The sequence below is a fragment of the Hemitrygon akajei genome, chromosome 8, assembly GCF_048418815.1.
Source record: "Hemitrygon akajei chromosome 8, sHemAka1.3, whole genome shotgun sequence".
Lineage (NCBI taxonomy): Eukaryota > Metazoa > Chordata > Chondrichthyes > Myliobatiformes > Dasyatidae > Hemitrygon > Hemitrygon akajei.
The window spans coordinates 158,518,305-158,535,215 of NC_133131.1; the positions used below are offsets into that span (position 1 = coordinate 158,518,305).

Here is a 16,911-nt window from a genome sequence, read left to right on the forward strand (position 1 = left end):
TTCTGCTACACGACCTTTACTGGGTCTTGTCTGTCTCTCCACAGAGTAGGAGTTCCACTCTCTCTACAGCAGGTGGCAGTGCAGCATGCACATCGTGTCTGGTGGGAGAGCTGACCGACAGATTACTTAAGACAACATCGCTACAGCTGTCCGCAGGACTGTTCATCTCCAACTCAATAGACTGGCAAAGTTTGGTTTGTATTTTGTGGAGGGGGTTGAGTGGTTGAGCCGACAGAAGCTGCTAAAGGCTGTCAGGCCTTACTGGGATGAGAGCTTGAGGATACACCACTGAATCACTATAAACTGAATCAATTTAAGGTTGCGCCTTAAAGTCTCTCTGCTTCTAGGCCGAAAATGTTCAGTTTGTCAATCCTTCCACAAACGGGAGCGGTAAGTCCAAGTGAACATAGTAAATCTAAGCTGGAGAAGTCCAAATGGGAAGGGTAAGTCCAGGCAGGAAAGGTAGATCCAAATGGGAATGGTAAGGCCTGGTGGAGAAAGTAAGTCCTGGTGGAAAGAGATGCAGACAATAAGTCTAAACAGGAGAGGTAAGTCCAAGTGGAAAAGGTAAATTCAGGTGAGGAAACTAAGTTCAGGTAGGAAAGATACGTTCAAACATGAAAGGTAAGTCCAGGCAGGAAAGTCGAGGGATAGAGTTTAAGAGACGCGATGTAATGATGCAGTTCTATAAAACTCTGGTTAGGCCACACTTAGAGTACTGTGTCCAGTTCTGGTCACCTAATTATAGGAAGGATGTGGAAGCATTGGAAAGGGTACAGAGGAGATTTACCAGGATGCTGCCTGGTTTAGAGAGTATGGATTATGATCAGAGATTAGGGGAGCTAGGGCTTTACTCTTTGGAGAGGAGGAGGATGAGAGGAGACATAATAGAGGTGTACAAGATATTAAGAGGAATAGATAGAGTGGATAGCCAGCGCCTCTTCCCCAGGGCACCACTGTTCAATACAAGAGGACATGGCTTTAAGGTAAGGAGTGGGAAGTTCAAGGGGGATATCAGAGGAAAGTTTTTTACTCAGAGAGTGGTTGGTGCATGGAATGCACTGCCTGGGTCAGTGGTGGAGGCAGATACACCAGTGAAGTTTAAGAGACTACTAGACAGGTATATGGAGGAATTTAAGGTGGGGGTTATATGAGAGGCAGGGTTTAAGGGTCAGCACAACATTGTGGGCCGAAGGACCTGTACTGTGCTGTAGTATTCTATGTTCTATGTTGAAAGGTGGTTAAGGTAAATCCAAGTGGGAAAGGTACGTCCAAGTAGGCATGGTAAATTCAGGTGGGAACTTTTAAGTCCAGGTTGGTAAGCCCCATTGTGTGGACCCCAGGCAGTGGCCAGATCCAGTCTGACCCAGTCCAATAGAATTACCATGGGTGCCGAAGAGGGAATCAGCTGTCAGTGGAAGTGATGGATGTGGGTTCAATTGCTACATTTAAGAGAAATGTGGATAAGTTCATGGATGGGAGTGGTATTGAAAGGTTATGGCCCAGCAGTGGGTTGACAGGACTAAGCAGAATATCTTTATGGTACGGATGAGATAGGCCTGAAGGTGTGTTGCTGTACTGTAGTGCTCTAAGACTCTATGACTGTGCGCTCTAAGTTTCCCTTACCTCTCCATTGCTTCAAGGAGAATAATCCTACTCTAGGCAGTCTTTCTCCCAGAGTGTAATTCACCAGCCATGGCATGCGCTAGGCATGGTCTGATTAGTCATAGCATCAGGCAGCAGGGACACAGACCCCTTGACTGACTGAGTGTAGACTGACCATTCACATTGATTGTACACCCAGTGAATCCGTGCTTGTCAGTGGTTGGCCATTCCTTCCTGTAGAGTGGTCTTTAAGTAAACCAAAGACTGAACATACCTGTTCAATGTCGTACGCAAGCAGAACAAACTTCATATCAGGTGATACTTCATATCTGCTGACTTTAAATTCTTGCTGTTAAAATATAAAAAAACATATTTTACATTAGTACATAGTCACACTGAGTCTTACACCTTCTAAATACTTTGCTTGTTATCTGAGGAAGCCAAAGTCATTACGGAGGTTTGACCAATCACGTTGACCCTCTGATTTCATATAAACTATCACAGAGCACAGGACTTTGTGGATCATTGGCTTTCAACCAGGAATCTGATTGGATTGTATTTGTTTCAATCTGGGGAAACGTGTTTACTTTCCTCTTTCGCACAATTTATTTATTTGTAACATAGTAATTTTTACTACTTGCACTGTACTGCTGCCACAAAACAACAAATGCCACTGATAATAAACTCGACCATAATTCTCTCTCAGAGAGGAATAAGCAGTTGAAGTTTCAGGCAGAGACCCTTCATCAGATCAGAGAAAGTGTCTCGGTCCAAAACGTCGACTCTTTAACCTTCTGCATGGACGCTGCCCGACCTGCTGAGTTACTCCAGCAGCTCTGGATTTCCAGCAAATGATTTCCTGAAGGATTCTGCAGGCGTTGACAAAACTTCAAAAATTCACCACAGTGGCAATCATCGGAATTACGTCAAACCAAATTGTGTTTATTCAAAGTTCAAAGTAAATTTATTATCAATGTACATAAATGTCACCATATACAACCCTGAGATTCATTTTCTTGTGGGCATAGTCAATAAATCCATAACAGACCATTAACCATAATGAAAGACCACACCAATATGTCATACGGGTTAGTACATGTACGCACAAGTGCATTACAAAAATTACTTGCAGCAGCAAGGAAGACAAATAGCACACGAGGCACAATATTCAGAAGAAAAACATAAATATAAATTATATAAGAATTATACACAAAAGGACACAAGAACATTGACGTGCAAGCCTTGGCCACTGGTGAATGACAGGCTCATTCACTGTAACTGAGCTTATCTGTAGGGGCTAACATCCATCCCAATACAATAGCTGTGATAACGTAAATTGTGAAACCTTTGCAACAGCACATCAGAGATGATCATCTGCTTGATTACAGGTTGAACTTGCCAAGTGTCCAATTCATGCAGTTCAAGTAAACACTTAACAAGAGTATCCTGAGTGGTTGCACCGCGGCCTGGTATGGAAACACCAATGCTCAAGAATTGAAAAACTGGTCCAACGCAGGAAAAGACCTCCCTGCCACTGAGCACACCTACAAGGACTGCTGCCAGAAGAAAGCAGCACCCATCATCAAGGAACCCCACCATCCTGTGCAAAAGTCTCTCTCCTCACTGCTGCCATTAGGAAGGAGGTACAGGAGCTTTAGCTCCAACACTACCAGGTTCAGGAACAATTATTACCCTTCAACCACCAGGCTCCTGAACCAGCATGGATAACTTTACTCATCTCGGAATACTAAATTATTCCGCAACCTATGGACTCACTTTCAAGGACTCATGTTTTCAGTATTATTTATTTGTTTGTTTATTAATTATGTTTTTTTTGTATTTGCAGTTTGACTTTTGCACATTGTTTGTCAGTCTCTGTGTAGTTTTTCATTGATTCCATTGTATTTCTATGTTCTACTGTGAAACCTGCAGAAAAATGTATCTCAGGCAGTATATGGTGGCACACACATACAGTACTGTGCAAAAGTCTTATATATATTTGTATGTGTGTGTATATGTGTGTGTATATATATAAACCATAGAACACTACGGCACAGTACAGGCCCTTCAGCCCTCCATGTTGTGCCGACCCATATAGTCCTTAAAAAAAAGTACTAAATCCACACTACCCCATAACCCTCCATTTTTCTTTATCCATGTGCCTGTCCAAGAGGCTCTTAAATACCCCTAATGTTTTAGCCTCCACCACCATCCCTGGCAAGTCATTCCAGGAACTCACAACCCTCCGTGTTAAAAACTTACCCCTGATGTCTCCCCTAAATTTCCCTCCCTTAATTTTGTACATATGCCCTCTGGTGTTAACTATTGGTGCCCTGGGGAACAGGCACTGACTATCCACCCTATCTATGCCTCTCATAATCTTGTAGACCTCTATCAAGTCCCCTCTTATTCTTCTACGCTCCAAAGAGAAAAGTCCCAGCTCTGCTAACCTTGCTTCATATGACTAGTTCTCCAAACCAGGCAACATCCTGGTAAATCTCCTCTGCACCCTCTCCATAGCTTCCACATCCTTCCTATAATGAGGTGACCAGAATTGAACACAATACTCTAAGTGCGGTCTCACCAGAGATTTGTAGAGTTGCAACATGACCTCTCCACTCTTGAACTCAATCCCCCTGTTAATGAAGCCTAGCATCCCATAGGCCTTCTTAACTACCCTATCAACCTGTGCAGCGACCTTGAGGGATGTATGGATTTGAACCCCAAGGACCCTTTATTCAATCCACACTCTTATGTAACTGACCATTAATCCTTTACTCAGTCTTCTGGTTTGTCCTTCCAAAATGCATCACCTCACACTTGTCCAGATTGAACTCCATCTGCCATTTTTCTGCCCAACTCTGCAGCCTGTCTATATCATCTTTTAACCTTTGACAACCTGCAGCTCCATCCACAATCTTCCAATCTTCGTGTCATCCGCAAACTTACTCACCCATCCTTCTGCCTCTACATCCAAGTCATTTATAAAAATCACAAATAGCAGGGGTCCCAGGACAGATCCCTGCGGCATTCCACATACACACACACATGCACGCAAAAGTTTGGGCACGCTGGTCAAAATTTCTGTTACTGTGAATAGCTGAGCGAGTAAAAGATGACCCGATTTCCAAAAGGCATAAAGTTAAAGATGACACATTTAAAAAATATTTTAAGTAAGATTACTTTTTTTATTTCCATCTTTTACAGTTTCAAAATAACAAAGAAGGAAAAGGGCCCGAAGCAAAAGTTTGAGAACCCTGCATGGTCAGTACTTAGTAATACCCCCTTTGGCAAGTATCACAGCTTGTAAATGCTTTCTGCAGCCAGATAAGAGTCTTTCAATTCTTGTTTGGAGGATTTTCACCCGTTCTTTCTTGCAAAAGGCTTCTAGTTCTGTGAGATTCTTGGGCCGTCTTGTATGCACTGCTCTTTTGAGGTCTATCTACAGATTTTTCATGATGTTTAGGTCGGGGGATTGTGAGGGCCATGGCAAGATCTTCAGCTTGCGCCTCTTGAGGTAGTCCATTATGGATTTTGAGGTGTGTTTAGGATCATTATCCTGTTGTAGAAGCCATCCTCTTTTCATCTTCAGCTTTTTTACAGATGGTGTGATGTTTGCTTCCAGAATTTGCTGATATTTAATTGAATTCATTCTTCCCTCTACCAGTGAAATGTTCACTGTACTACTGGCTGCAACACAAGCCCAAAGCATGATCGATCCACCCCCATGCTTAACAGTTGGAGAGTTGATCTTTTCATGAAATTCTGCACCCTTTTTTCTCCAAACATACCTTTGCTCATTGCAGACAAAAAGCTCTATTTTAACTTCATCAGTCCACAGGACTTATTTCCAAAATGCATCAGGCTTGTTTAGATGTTCCTTTGCAAATTTCTGATGCTGAATTTTGTGGTGAGGATGCAGGAAATGTTTTCTTCTGCTGACTCTTCCAGGAAAGTCATATTTTGTGCAGGTGTTGCTGCACAGTAGAACAGTGCACCACCACTCCAGAGTCTGCTAAATCTTCCTGAAGGTCTTTTGCAGTCAAACGGGGGTCTTGATTTGCCTTTCTAGCAATCCTACAAGCAGTTCTCTCAAAAAGCTTACTTGGTCTTCCAGACTTCAACTTGACCTCCACCATTCCTGTTAACTGCCATTTCTTAATTACATTATGAACTGAGGAAATGGCTGCCTGAAAATGCTTTGCTATCATCTTATAGTCTTCTCCTGCTTTGTGGGCATCATTTATTTTAACTTTCAGAGTGCAAGGCAGCTGCTTAGAGGAACCCATGGCTGCTGATTGTTGGGACAAGGTTTGAGGAGTCAGGGTATTTATAAAGCTTTGAAATTTGGAGTTGGATTTGTTAAAATACATTAGGACGGGTAAGTCCCCGGGGCCTGATGGAATATTCCCCAGGCTGCTCCATGAGGTGAGGGAAGAGATTGCTGAGCCCTTGGCTAGGATCTTCACGTCCTCGTTGTCCATGGGAATAGTACTGGAGGATTGGAGGGAGGCGAATGTTGTCCCCTTGTTCAAAAAAGGTAGAAGGGATAGTCCGGGTAATTATAGACCAGTGAACATTACGTCTGGGGTGGGAAAGCTGTTGGAAAAGATTCTTAGAGATAGGATCTATGGGCATTTAGAGAATCATGGTCTGATCAGGGACAGTCAACATGGCATTGTGAAGGGCAGATCGTGTCTTACAAGCCTGATAGAGTTCTTTGAGGAGCTGACCAGGCATATAGATGAGGGTAGTGCAGTGGATGTGATCTACATGTGTTTTAGTAAGGCATTTGACAAGGTTCCACATGGTAGGCTTATTCAGAAAGTCAGAAGGCATGGAATCCAGGGAAGTTTGGCCAAGTGGATTCAGAATTGGCTTGCCAGCAGAAGGCAGAGGGTCATGGTGGAGGGAGTACATTCAGATTGGAGGGTTGTGACTAGTGGTGTCTCACAAGGATCTGTTCTGGGACCTCTACTTTTCGTGATTTTTATTAACGACCTGGATGTGGGGGTAGAAGGGTGGGTTGGCAAGTTTGCAGATGACACAAAGGTTTGTGGTGTTGTAGATAGTGTAGAGGATTGTCAAAGATTGCAGAGAGACATTGATAGGATGCAGAAGTGGGCTGAGAAGTGGCAGATGGAGTTCAACCTGGAGAAATGTGAGGTGATACACTTTGGAAGGACAAACTCCAAGGCAGAGTATAAAGTAAATGGCAGGATACTTGGTAGTGTGGAGGAGCAGAGGGATCTGGGGGTTCATGTCCACAGATCTGTGAAAGTTGCCTCACAGGTAGATAAGGTAGTTAAGAAAGCTTATGGGGTGTTAGCTTTCATAAGTCGAGGGATAGAGTTTAAGAGTCGCGATGTAATGATGCAGCTCTATAAAACTCTGGTTAGACCACACTTGGAGTACTGTGTCCAGTTCTGGTTGCCTCACTATAGGAAGGATGTAGAAGCATTGGAAAAGGTACAGAGAAGATGTACCAGGATGCTGCCTTCTTTAGAAAGTATGGATTATGATCAGAGATTAAGGGAGCTAGGGCTTTACTCTTTGGAGAGGAGGAGGAGGATGAGAGGAGACATAATAGAGGTGTACAAGATATTAAGAGGAATAGACAGAGTGGACAGCCAGCGCCTCTTCCCCAGAGCACCACTGTTCAGTACAAGAGGACATGGCTTTAAGGTAATGGGAGGGAAGTTCAAGGGGGATATTAGAGGAAGGTTTTTCACTCAGAGAGTGGTTGGTGCATGGAATGCACTGCCTGAGTCAGTGGTGGAGGCAGATACACTAGTGAACTTTAAGAAACTACTAGACAGGTATATGGAGGAATTTAAGGTGGGGGGTTATATAGGAGGCAGGGTTTGAGGGTCGGCACAACATTGTGGGCTGAAGGGCCTGTAATATGCTGTACTATTCTATGTTCTAAATTTGCATCACCTGGCCTTTGCTAACAATAACTGTGAACAAGCCATAGCCCTAACAAGCTAATGAAGGTCTGAGACCTTGGTAAAAGTTATCTGAGAGCTCAAATCTCTTGTGTTGCCCAAGCTTTTGCATGGTGCTCCTTTCCTTTTTTTCATTCTAAAATTGTACAAATCAAAAATAATAGACTAATCTTGCTTAAAATGTTCAAAAGCATGCTTCATCTTTAACTGTATGACTTTTGGAGATCAGTTCATCTTCTACTCACTTAACTATTCACAGTAACAGAAATTTTGACCAGGGATGCCTGAACTTTTGCATGTCACTGGGGTGCCTAATACATTTGCACAGTACTGTATTTGTCAGTATGGAGTGGAGAGTGATTTTGTAAATCTGGCGAAAGCAAAGCATGTTGGGAACGGCACGGGTGGAGTGCCATGGGAGGCGAGTGGTATAGGTGTGGGAGTGGCATGGGTGCAGACATACCCAGCCCTGAGACACCAGGCAAGGCCATTTGATTCCAAACAATTGGTTTGTTGATCATTACAGAATGTCTGTGTTATACTTCCCGTTCACTCCCCCTTTCCCTTTTTCCCAATCATGATTCCACTCTCTCTGCCCTCTTCCCACTCTCAGTCCACAGTGGAGACCCATGTCAGAATCAAGTTTATCATCACTCACATGTCATGAAATTAGATTTTTTTTGCAGCAGCAGTCCAGTGCTGTACATAAAATTACTACAGTACTGTGCAAAAGTCTTAGACACCCTAGCTATATATACAGTACGGCTATCAGTACAGTGCCTAAAACCTTTGCATAGTACTGTACATACTTTGCAAATTTGTTTTGAACTTTGAAGATCTTATTTCATAACAAATCTCTGAAGAGGCATTACCTAAACTCTGTACAACTTGGCACTTTTTGATAAAGACCACATCCAATTCAAAGGATTGCCTTAAATGACAGGTTCACATGCAACCTTCATGCCAAAGGCATTCTTCGCGATAACAAAGCCAGCTGTTGGAATGGCAACACTACTTCAATTCCACAGTGATGGCCTCAAATGCTATCAGTCTTTTTTTTTGTAAAATCTTCCAGTGAAACCTTCAGGCCTTTATTACCTCAGTAGGAATACCTACTGCCCATTTCAACATAAATGTCTCACTTTGGATTATTGATAGAGTGGGTTTAATGGGGGATCTGGAAATGATATTTAGTCTCTCTAATATCTCAATGCTCAAACCATAAAAAATAGCAAATTCAAGTTCAAACTCAAATCCTTTATCCAGGCAGAAAGGAAATGGAATATATGAAGTGCTCCTGCTCATCCTGCTCTAACTTTCACCTTTCCCTCCCCACACCTCACTCCATCTGCTTCTCAGATTTTTATTTCCTTCTTTGCCTCCATTTATCATTCACCCGCCACTGTCGCTCAACTCCACCCCCTCTGCTCTCCTACCTGCCAGGATCTGAGAGTCATCTTTCATCCCTCCTCAGTCCCAATCTTGATGAAAGGTTAGTTACAGATACGGGTGGCACAGTAGAGTAATGGCCAGCATAGTGCTTTATATTGCAAGCAACTGGGGTTCCGTTTCTGCCGTTGTCTGTAAGGAGTTTGTAGTTCTTCCTATGAGTGTGTGGGTTTCCTCCGGCACCTCTGGTTTCCTCCCATATTCCAAAGGGCTAGCAAATTGTGGGCATGTTGAGTTGGCACCAGGAATAACATCCTTGGTTAGTCCACACTTGTGTGCAGTTTAGGTCACCTCATTTCAAAGTTCAAAGTAAATTTATTATTAAGGTATGTTTACGTCACCTTGAGATACATTTTCTCATGGCATTTACAGAAAATAAATAAAAACAACAGAATTTATGAAAACTATAAAAACTGACAAGCAACCAATGTGCAGAGGGAAAGGCATTCAAGATTCAAGATAATTTAAGGTAATTTCCAGTACACAAGTGTAAAGGAGAACAAAATAATTGTTAGTCTGGATAGAATGCAGCATAATAATAAAAAACATAATAAATAAAAATATATAAAACAGCTTATCTGTATATATTGATCGCAAATAATTAAAAAAATATTGGTGACAGGAGTTGCAGAATTTTAAAAGTGAGTTATAAGTTGCAAAGTCAGTTCATTATTAAGGTTCGTGAAGTTATCCATGCTGGTTCTGAAGTCTAAGGGTTGAAATGTAAGAACTTTTCCTGAACCAGGTGCTGTGGGACCTAAAGGATAAAGAGGGCAACATGTGCCAGGAGGCGGAGGAGGTTAGGGAGGTCCTAAATGAATACTTTGCTTCAGTATTCACAAGTGAAAAGGATCTTGATCATGATGCGGTCGAAGTAAAGCGGGCTTGTGTGCTGGACAATGTGGAGATTAAGGAAGTAGTAGTGCTGGATCTTCTTAAAAACATCAACATTGATATACCCCAGGTTGTTGTGGGAATTGAGAGAAGAGTTTACTGGAGCATTAGCTATGATCTTTGAATCCTCTTTGGCTACGGGGGAAGTGCCGGAGGACTGGAGAATGGCAAATGTAGTTCCCTTGTTTAAAAAAGGTAATAGGGAAAAACCTGGGAACTATTGACCAGTGAGTCTTACATCGGTGGTCTGCAACCTACTGGAAAGGATTCTTACGGATAGGATCTACGAGGATTTCAAGTACAGTCTACCATGGATAGTCAACATGGCTTTGTGAAGGGAAGATCGTGCTTCACGAGCCTGAGTTTTTGTTTTGTAATTTATTTTTTTATTGAAGTTCATCATCAAACAAACATTTCCATAGGATGTATTCCATACTCACTGGAATTTAGAAGATTGAGGGGGGGATCTTATTGAAACGTATAAAATTCTAAAGGGATTGTACAGGCTAGATACAGGAAGATTGTTTCCAATGTCGGGGAAGTCCAGAATGAGGGGTCACAGTTTAAGGATAAAGGGGAAGACTTTTAGGACCGAGATGAGGAAAAACTTCTTCACACAGAGAGTGGTGAATCTGTGGAATTCTCTGCCACAGGAAACAGTTGAGGCTGGTTCATTGGCTATATTTAAGAGGAAGTTAGATATGGCCCTTGTGGCTAAAGGGATCAGGGGGAATGGAGAGAAAGCAGGTATAGGGTTTTGAGTTGGATGATCAGCCATGATCATACTGAATGGCGGTGCAGGCTCGAAGGGCCGAATGGCCTACTCCTGCACCTATTTTCTATGTTTCTATGTATTTCAGACATTGAACATATATATCATATAATCATATATATGTCACATATCTCCACAAAGTATTTATCTGAGGTATACACTTATAGAAAAGAGTGGAAAGAAAAAACAAGCAAAAAGAAAGAACTATGTATAAGTAGGGAGTGATTTTTTTTTTACAACAGATTCATTGATTTGTGAGAATAAAATCAGGCCTATGAGGCATTATGTAGTTAAACCATTTTCCCCAGTATGAATCAAATTGTTCCAGCTTATGATTAACAGATGCTGTTTTCTTCTCCATTTTGTAAATGTCCATTGTAATTTCCATCCATGTATTTAAAGCTGGGCTCTCCTGTGATAACCATTTCCTTGTAAGAGTCTTTTTACCAGCCACCAACAGTATATTCATTAAATATTTATCTCTTTTCAACCATTCTTGAGGTATATATCCAAAATATGTGGTCTTACTCTCTAAGGATATTTCACATTTAAAGATGTCTTGTAGGGCATTGTGTATCCCCCTCCAATAGTTTTTGATAACAGGGCAGTCCCAAAAAATATGATAATGATTTGAATTTTGATTTCCACAATTTCTCCAGCAAACAGGGAGATTACTATCATAATGGGATTTCTGAGAGGGTGTAATAAAATACCTTATCAGGTTTTTCCATCCAAACTCCCTTCATTTCTGTGAACTGGTACACTTCCATTGATATCTCCATATTGTTGTCCATTCTTCCTCAGATATAATTATCCCTCCTTCCTTCTCCCATTTTGTTTTAATGTATGAAGTCGAATGTGTTTTAAGATTTGACAACCCCTTATACATGCTTGAAATGATTCTACTACCATTATCAGAATTATATGCTTTTCTACATAGCTCTATCAAGCATGTATTTGCCTTGGTTACATTTTTAAGCTTCTCATTAACATATTGTCGCAACTGTAAATACTGATAAAAATATTGTTTTTCAAAAGTGTTTCTCTTTAAGCATTTCAAAACTGAACAGTGTTCCTTCTTTCATTATGTTGCAAAGTTCTGTTATTCCTTTAGCTGTCCTTAAATCTAGCATCCAATTTATTTGGTGTAAAATCCAAGTCATATGCACACCATTTAAGAATTGCAATATCTCCCTCTAGATTATATTCTTTTATAGTAGTTTTCCATACTTTAAGAGTCAATTTCACCCAAGGGTTATCAATAGTATTTATGTACCTTTGCAGGATGTTATCAGCCAAATTTGCTTGTATGGGGATGGGAAGTACTCGCTCCTCAATGTTTTTCCATTGAGGGTCATATGATGGGTTGCACCAACATATCACAGCTCTCAACTGTGCTGCAAAATAATAATCTCTAAGAGAAGGTAGGCCCCATCCCCACTTTTCCTTTGCTAATTGTAAAGTTTTGAGCTGAACTCTAGGCCTTTTACCCTGCCAAATATACCTTGATAACATCTTGTTCCATTCATTGAATTGATTTTGATTAATTTCTATTGGTAGGGTCGGAAAGAGATATAACAATCTGGGCAGTATATTCATTTTAATAGACTCAATCCTTGAACTGAGACTGAAAAAAGGAATCAGGCTCCATCTTGCCACATCTTCCTTAATTTTTTTATATAAAGGCTGATAATTACATTCTGATAATTTTGCCAAATCTTTTGGCATAATGATGCCCAAATATCTGAAAGACTCTGTGTGCCATGCCAGGGGTATCTACTTTCAATTTTTCTTGGTGGGCTATAGTAATATGAAAGTAAATTGGGTTTTATCTTCGTTGATCTTGTATCCTGATAATTGACCATATTGTTCAAAGGATTGCATCTATTTAGGTAAAGAGTATGTTAGTTGCCCTGGATAGATCAAAATGCCATCCCCATAACAAGCCAATTTATGCTCTGTCCCTTTAATAGTAATTCCCCTGATATCTTCATTTTGTCTGTTGTACTGAGCTAATGGTTCCAGATATAATGCGAAGTGTAGCGGTGACAATGCACAACCCTATCTTGTGCCCCTTTCTAGGGTAAGACTATTTGATAAATATCCATTGATTTTAATCCAAGCAGTAGGATTGTCATATAGTGTCTATATAGTTTTAATAATTGTGTCTTGGAAACCAAATCTGTGTAAAACTCTGTAAAGAAAATTCCAATTAACCGAATCAAATGCTTTTTCAGCATCCGCACTTATCACTATTGCTTTGATTTTATTTTTTTGTATATGATCCAATAATGTGAAGAGTCCTCCATGTATTATCTTGTTGTCTGGCGTTGTCATATAAAACCTGTCTGATCGTTAGATATCAGTATGGGTAGAAACTCCTCTAATCGTTTGGCCATGATGGAGGTAAATAATCTATAATCTACATTAAGAACGGATATTGGTCTAAATGACCCGCATTCCATTTTATCCTTGCCTTCTTTTGGTATAGTTGAGATTATCGCTTCCTTCCAACTGGGTGGCATTTGTGCATTTTTTACAGCCCTGTTCAGTGTGGGGAGTAAAACGGGAATTAACTCATTTTTAAATTCCTTGTACCACTCTACTGTATACCCATCTGATCCTGGTGACTTGCTTAATTTAAGCCTACTAATTGCAGCTTTTAATTCGACCAGTTATGTCAGCAGTCATCGTTCTATTTTGTTCTTCGCTTAAGGTGGGTAACTCTGGAGAATTTAAGAAGGTGTCAATTTGGGTCATGCTTCCCCCTGGAACTATGGAATATAGAGTTTTGTAAAACACTTCAAAAGCTTCTTGAATTTCACTCAGCTTATTTTTTATCGTTTTCGTTCTTGGGTCCCTAATTCTATGAATTGTACTTTCTGCTATCTTTTTTTTCAGTTTCCATGCCAGTATTTTCATAGATTTCGATTCACTTTCATAATGTCTCTGTTTCAGAAACATTTAAGTTTTTCCTGATTTCTTGCGTAGCCAAACTATTTATTTCATTCCTAATTCTTTTAATTTCTCCTAAAGTATCCTGTGCCAAATTCAATTTGTGTTTTTCCTCTAGTTCCTTCAGTCTATTTTGTAATTCCTCTAATGTTTTATTCCTTATTTTTTTCTTATACGAAGATATCGCTATAATTTTCCCTCTTAGGACCGCCTTCAGAGTATCCCATAAAATGGGAGGTGAAACCTCTCCATTATCATTAAATTCTAAGTAGAGACTGCTTTCTTTTTTAATTTGTTCCTTAAAGTACGGATCATTGAGTAGACTTGAATTTAGTTTCCAAATAGTATTCTTTGTTTGTAGGTCAAAATCAACAGATAAATATATAGGTGCATGGTCACTTACATGTATTGTCCCAATTCCACAGGTGTTTATTTTGTCTTTGTCTTTTCCAAATGTTATGAAATAGTCTATTCTTGTATATACAGAATGGGGAGCAGAATAATTTCCGTCTATATTTCCCCTTACCAGAATATGTCTGCCCACTTTATCTCCCATTTCAAATACTTTTTCAAAATTTAGCTTACTTGAGATAAGAATAGTAACTCCTCTCCTATGTCCTGATTTATATGAGGAGAAAAACAGATTAGTAACACCCATTCTCTTTAGTTTTTTTATGCTCATTATCACTTAAATGAGTTTCCTGTAAATATACTACATGGGCTTGTTCTTTTTTCATTTTGGATAAAATTCTCTTACGTTTGATTAGATTTAATAGCCCATTGACATTATAAGAAATTAATTTTACCTTGTCCTTAGCCATCTGTATTTATCTGTCAATGTATCATTAAAATTAGAATAAATCTTAATCGATTTACTCCCTGAACAAATAAGAACCAAGAAACTCAAATAATAACAAAAATGGCAACGAACGTGTGATTCCAAGGTCATCTAGTTCCTACGTTGAGCTAGAGGAAATGTCTAGTAGACCCTACGTTGAGCTAGAGGAAATGTCTAGCTGTAGAGGATAACCTCTCCTACTTGTGAGATGAGGGCCCCAATTGCAGTATTCATAAAAGTCAGTGAACAAATCCATTACACAGAAAAGATTTCCCTATATATATATATACACACATACACACACCCATATATTACATACATACACATATATGCACACACACGTATGTATATATATTCTCATTTTGGTGGGAAAAAGGAGTAAGTGAGCGAATAAAGAGTAACAACTAAGTAATATAAAATCCACATTATAATAAGTATTTCTCGAGATAGGTATATCACCGTCTACTTTTGCTTCCGTTTAGCTTCTCAACATTTTTAAAGTTAGCCAAACCTTATGGCTCCTCTGAAGGGGGTGAGGACAGTCTTTGGGAAACTCCCGGTCTCTTCCTGATATATTTCTCTCGGCCTCCTCCTGTCTCCTGCCTTCTCGATTCTCGCACTATTTCCCAATTGGAGCGGGATAATTCCTCCACCAGGCTTTCCCTTGTTTTGGTCACGCTGACGGGCAAACCTCTGACCTTCATGTCTGTAGTTGCCTCTTCCACTGTCTGGTACAATCGTGTCCCGTTGTCATAAAACACGAAGTTTGTCAGGGTACAGAGTTTGAAATCTAATCTTTGTTTGCTTTAGTACTTGCCTTACTTCAGAGTATTATTTGCATTTCTGCAGGACAGCTGGGGGGGGGGGGGGTAATCTTGGTCCAAATATATTAATTTATCATTGAAAAACACTCTCTTCTTACCCCAGGCCCTTTGTAGAATCTCCACCTTGGTGCTGTACCGAAGGAATTCAATTATTATTGAGCATGGCTTTCTATCACGGGTAGGTTTCGGGACGAGCATGCGGTGGGCTCTTTCAACTTCCAGCTCCATAGCTGGGGGAAGATCCAGCGCGTCCCGCAATAACTTTCCGACAAACTCCATCATAGACGAGAATGTTGTAGTTTCTGACATTTTTCCGCCGTGATCTGCCCTCCAGGTCAAGCAGTTTACCTTCTTGGTGATGTAATATTTTTAATGTCTTACTCAGTATCCGTTCCACGTTTTGAACGCGACCTTCCACCTTCTCAATTTGAGTCTCTGCCACCGCAATTTTTTGATTGATGCTAGTGATCTCTGACTTAATATCACGGAGCTGCTGTTTTATATCTTTCTGGACCTCCATTATTTCTTTCAGGATTTCGAACCTATTTGCCACTTCACCTGAATGAGGCCCGGCGGACACCTCGCTAGCACGCGGTCGGGTAGGAGAGCCGCTCACTGCACTCCTCTCGGCCACAGGCTCCGCTGTCTCACTTTTTTAAAATTTCCATTCCTTTTCCCCATTCCTGCCTCTCTTTTCAGTTAAAATATTTTTCAAAAAATATTGTATTTGATAGGTTAACGGGGCTTAATACGCGTTTTTCCAGAGGAGCTAGTGACTTAAGCTGCCATTCTCGACGATGACATCACCGGAAAACCCTGATTGAGTTTTTTGAAGAGGTAACAAAAGAAGTTGATGAGGGTAGGGCAGTGGATGTGGTCTACATGGACTTTAGCAAAACATTTAACAAGGTCCCTCATGAGAGACTCATCCAGAAAGTCATGAGGCATGGGATAAGTGGAACCTTGGCTGTTTGGATAAAAAATTGGCTTAAAGGAAGAAAGCAGAAGGTAGTTGTGGAAGGAAAGTATTCTGCCTGGAGGTTGGTGACTAGTGGAATGCCGCAGGGATCTGTCCTGAGACCCCTGCTATTTGTGATTTTTATAATTGACCTGGATGTAGAGGCAGAAGGATAGATGAGTAAATTTGCAGATGATACGAAGATTGGAGGAGTTGTGGATGGAGCTGCAGGTTGTCAAAGGTTAAAAGATGATATAGACAGGCTGCAGAGTTGGGCAGAAAAATGACAGATGGAGTTCAATCCAGGTAAGTGTGAGGTGATGCATTTTGGAAGGACAAACCAGAAGACTGAGTACAGGATTAATGGTCAGTTACATAAGAGTGTGGATGAATAAAGGGACCTTGGGGTTCAAATCCATACATCCCTCAAGGTCGCTGCACAGGTTGATAGGGTAGTTAAGAAGGCCTATGGGATGTTGGGCTTAATTAACAGGGGGATTGAGTTCAAGAGTGGAGAGGTCATGTTGCAACTCTACAAATCTCTGGTGAAACCACACTTAGAGTATTGTGTTCAATTCTGGTCACCTCATTATAGGTAGGATGTGCAAGCTATGGAGAGGGTGCAGAGGAGATTTACCAGGATGTTGCCTGGTTTGGAGAACAAGTCA

The 16,911-nt window shown here is 40.7% G+C and overlaps 1 protein-coding gene across 5 annotated transcripts in view; it reads right to left on the reverse strand.

Annotated features, from left to right (window-relative positions):
- The window catches only part of dpp6a (dipeptidyl-peptidase 6a), a 1,522,610-nt gene that overhangs the window by 262,934 nt on the left and 1,242,765 nt on the right, over positions 1-16,911 (reverse strand). For all 5 annotated transcript variants that reach the window (XM_073054906.1, XM_073054908.1, XM_073054905.1 and 2 more), the window contains exon 5: positions 1,880-1,954. In XM_073054906.1, the coding sequence (XP_072911007.1) occupies positions 1,880-1,954 (75 nt within the window). The remainder of the gene's footprint in view (positions 1-1,879; positions 1,955-16,911) is intronic.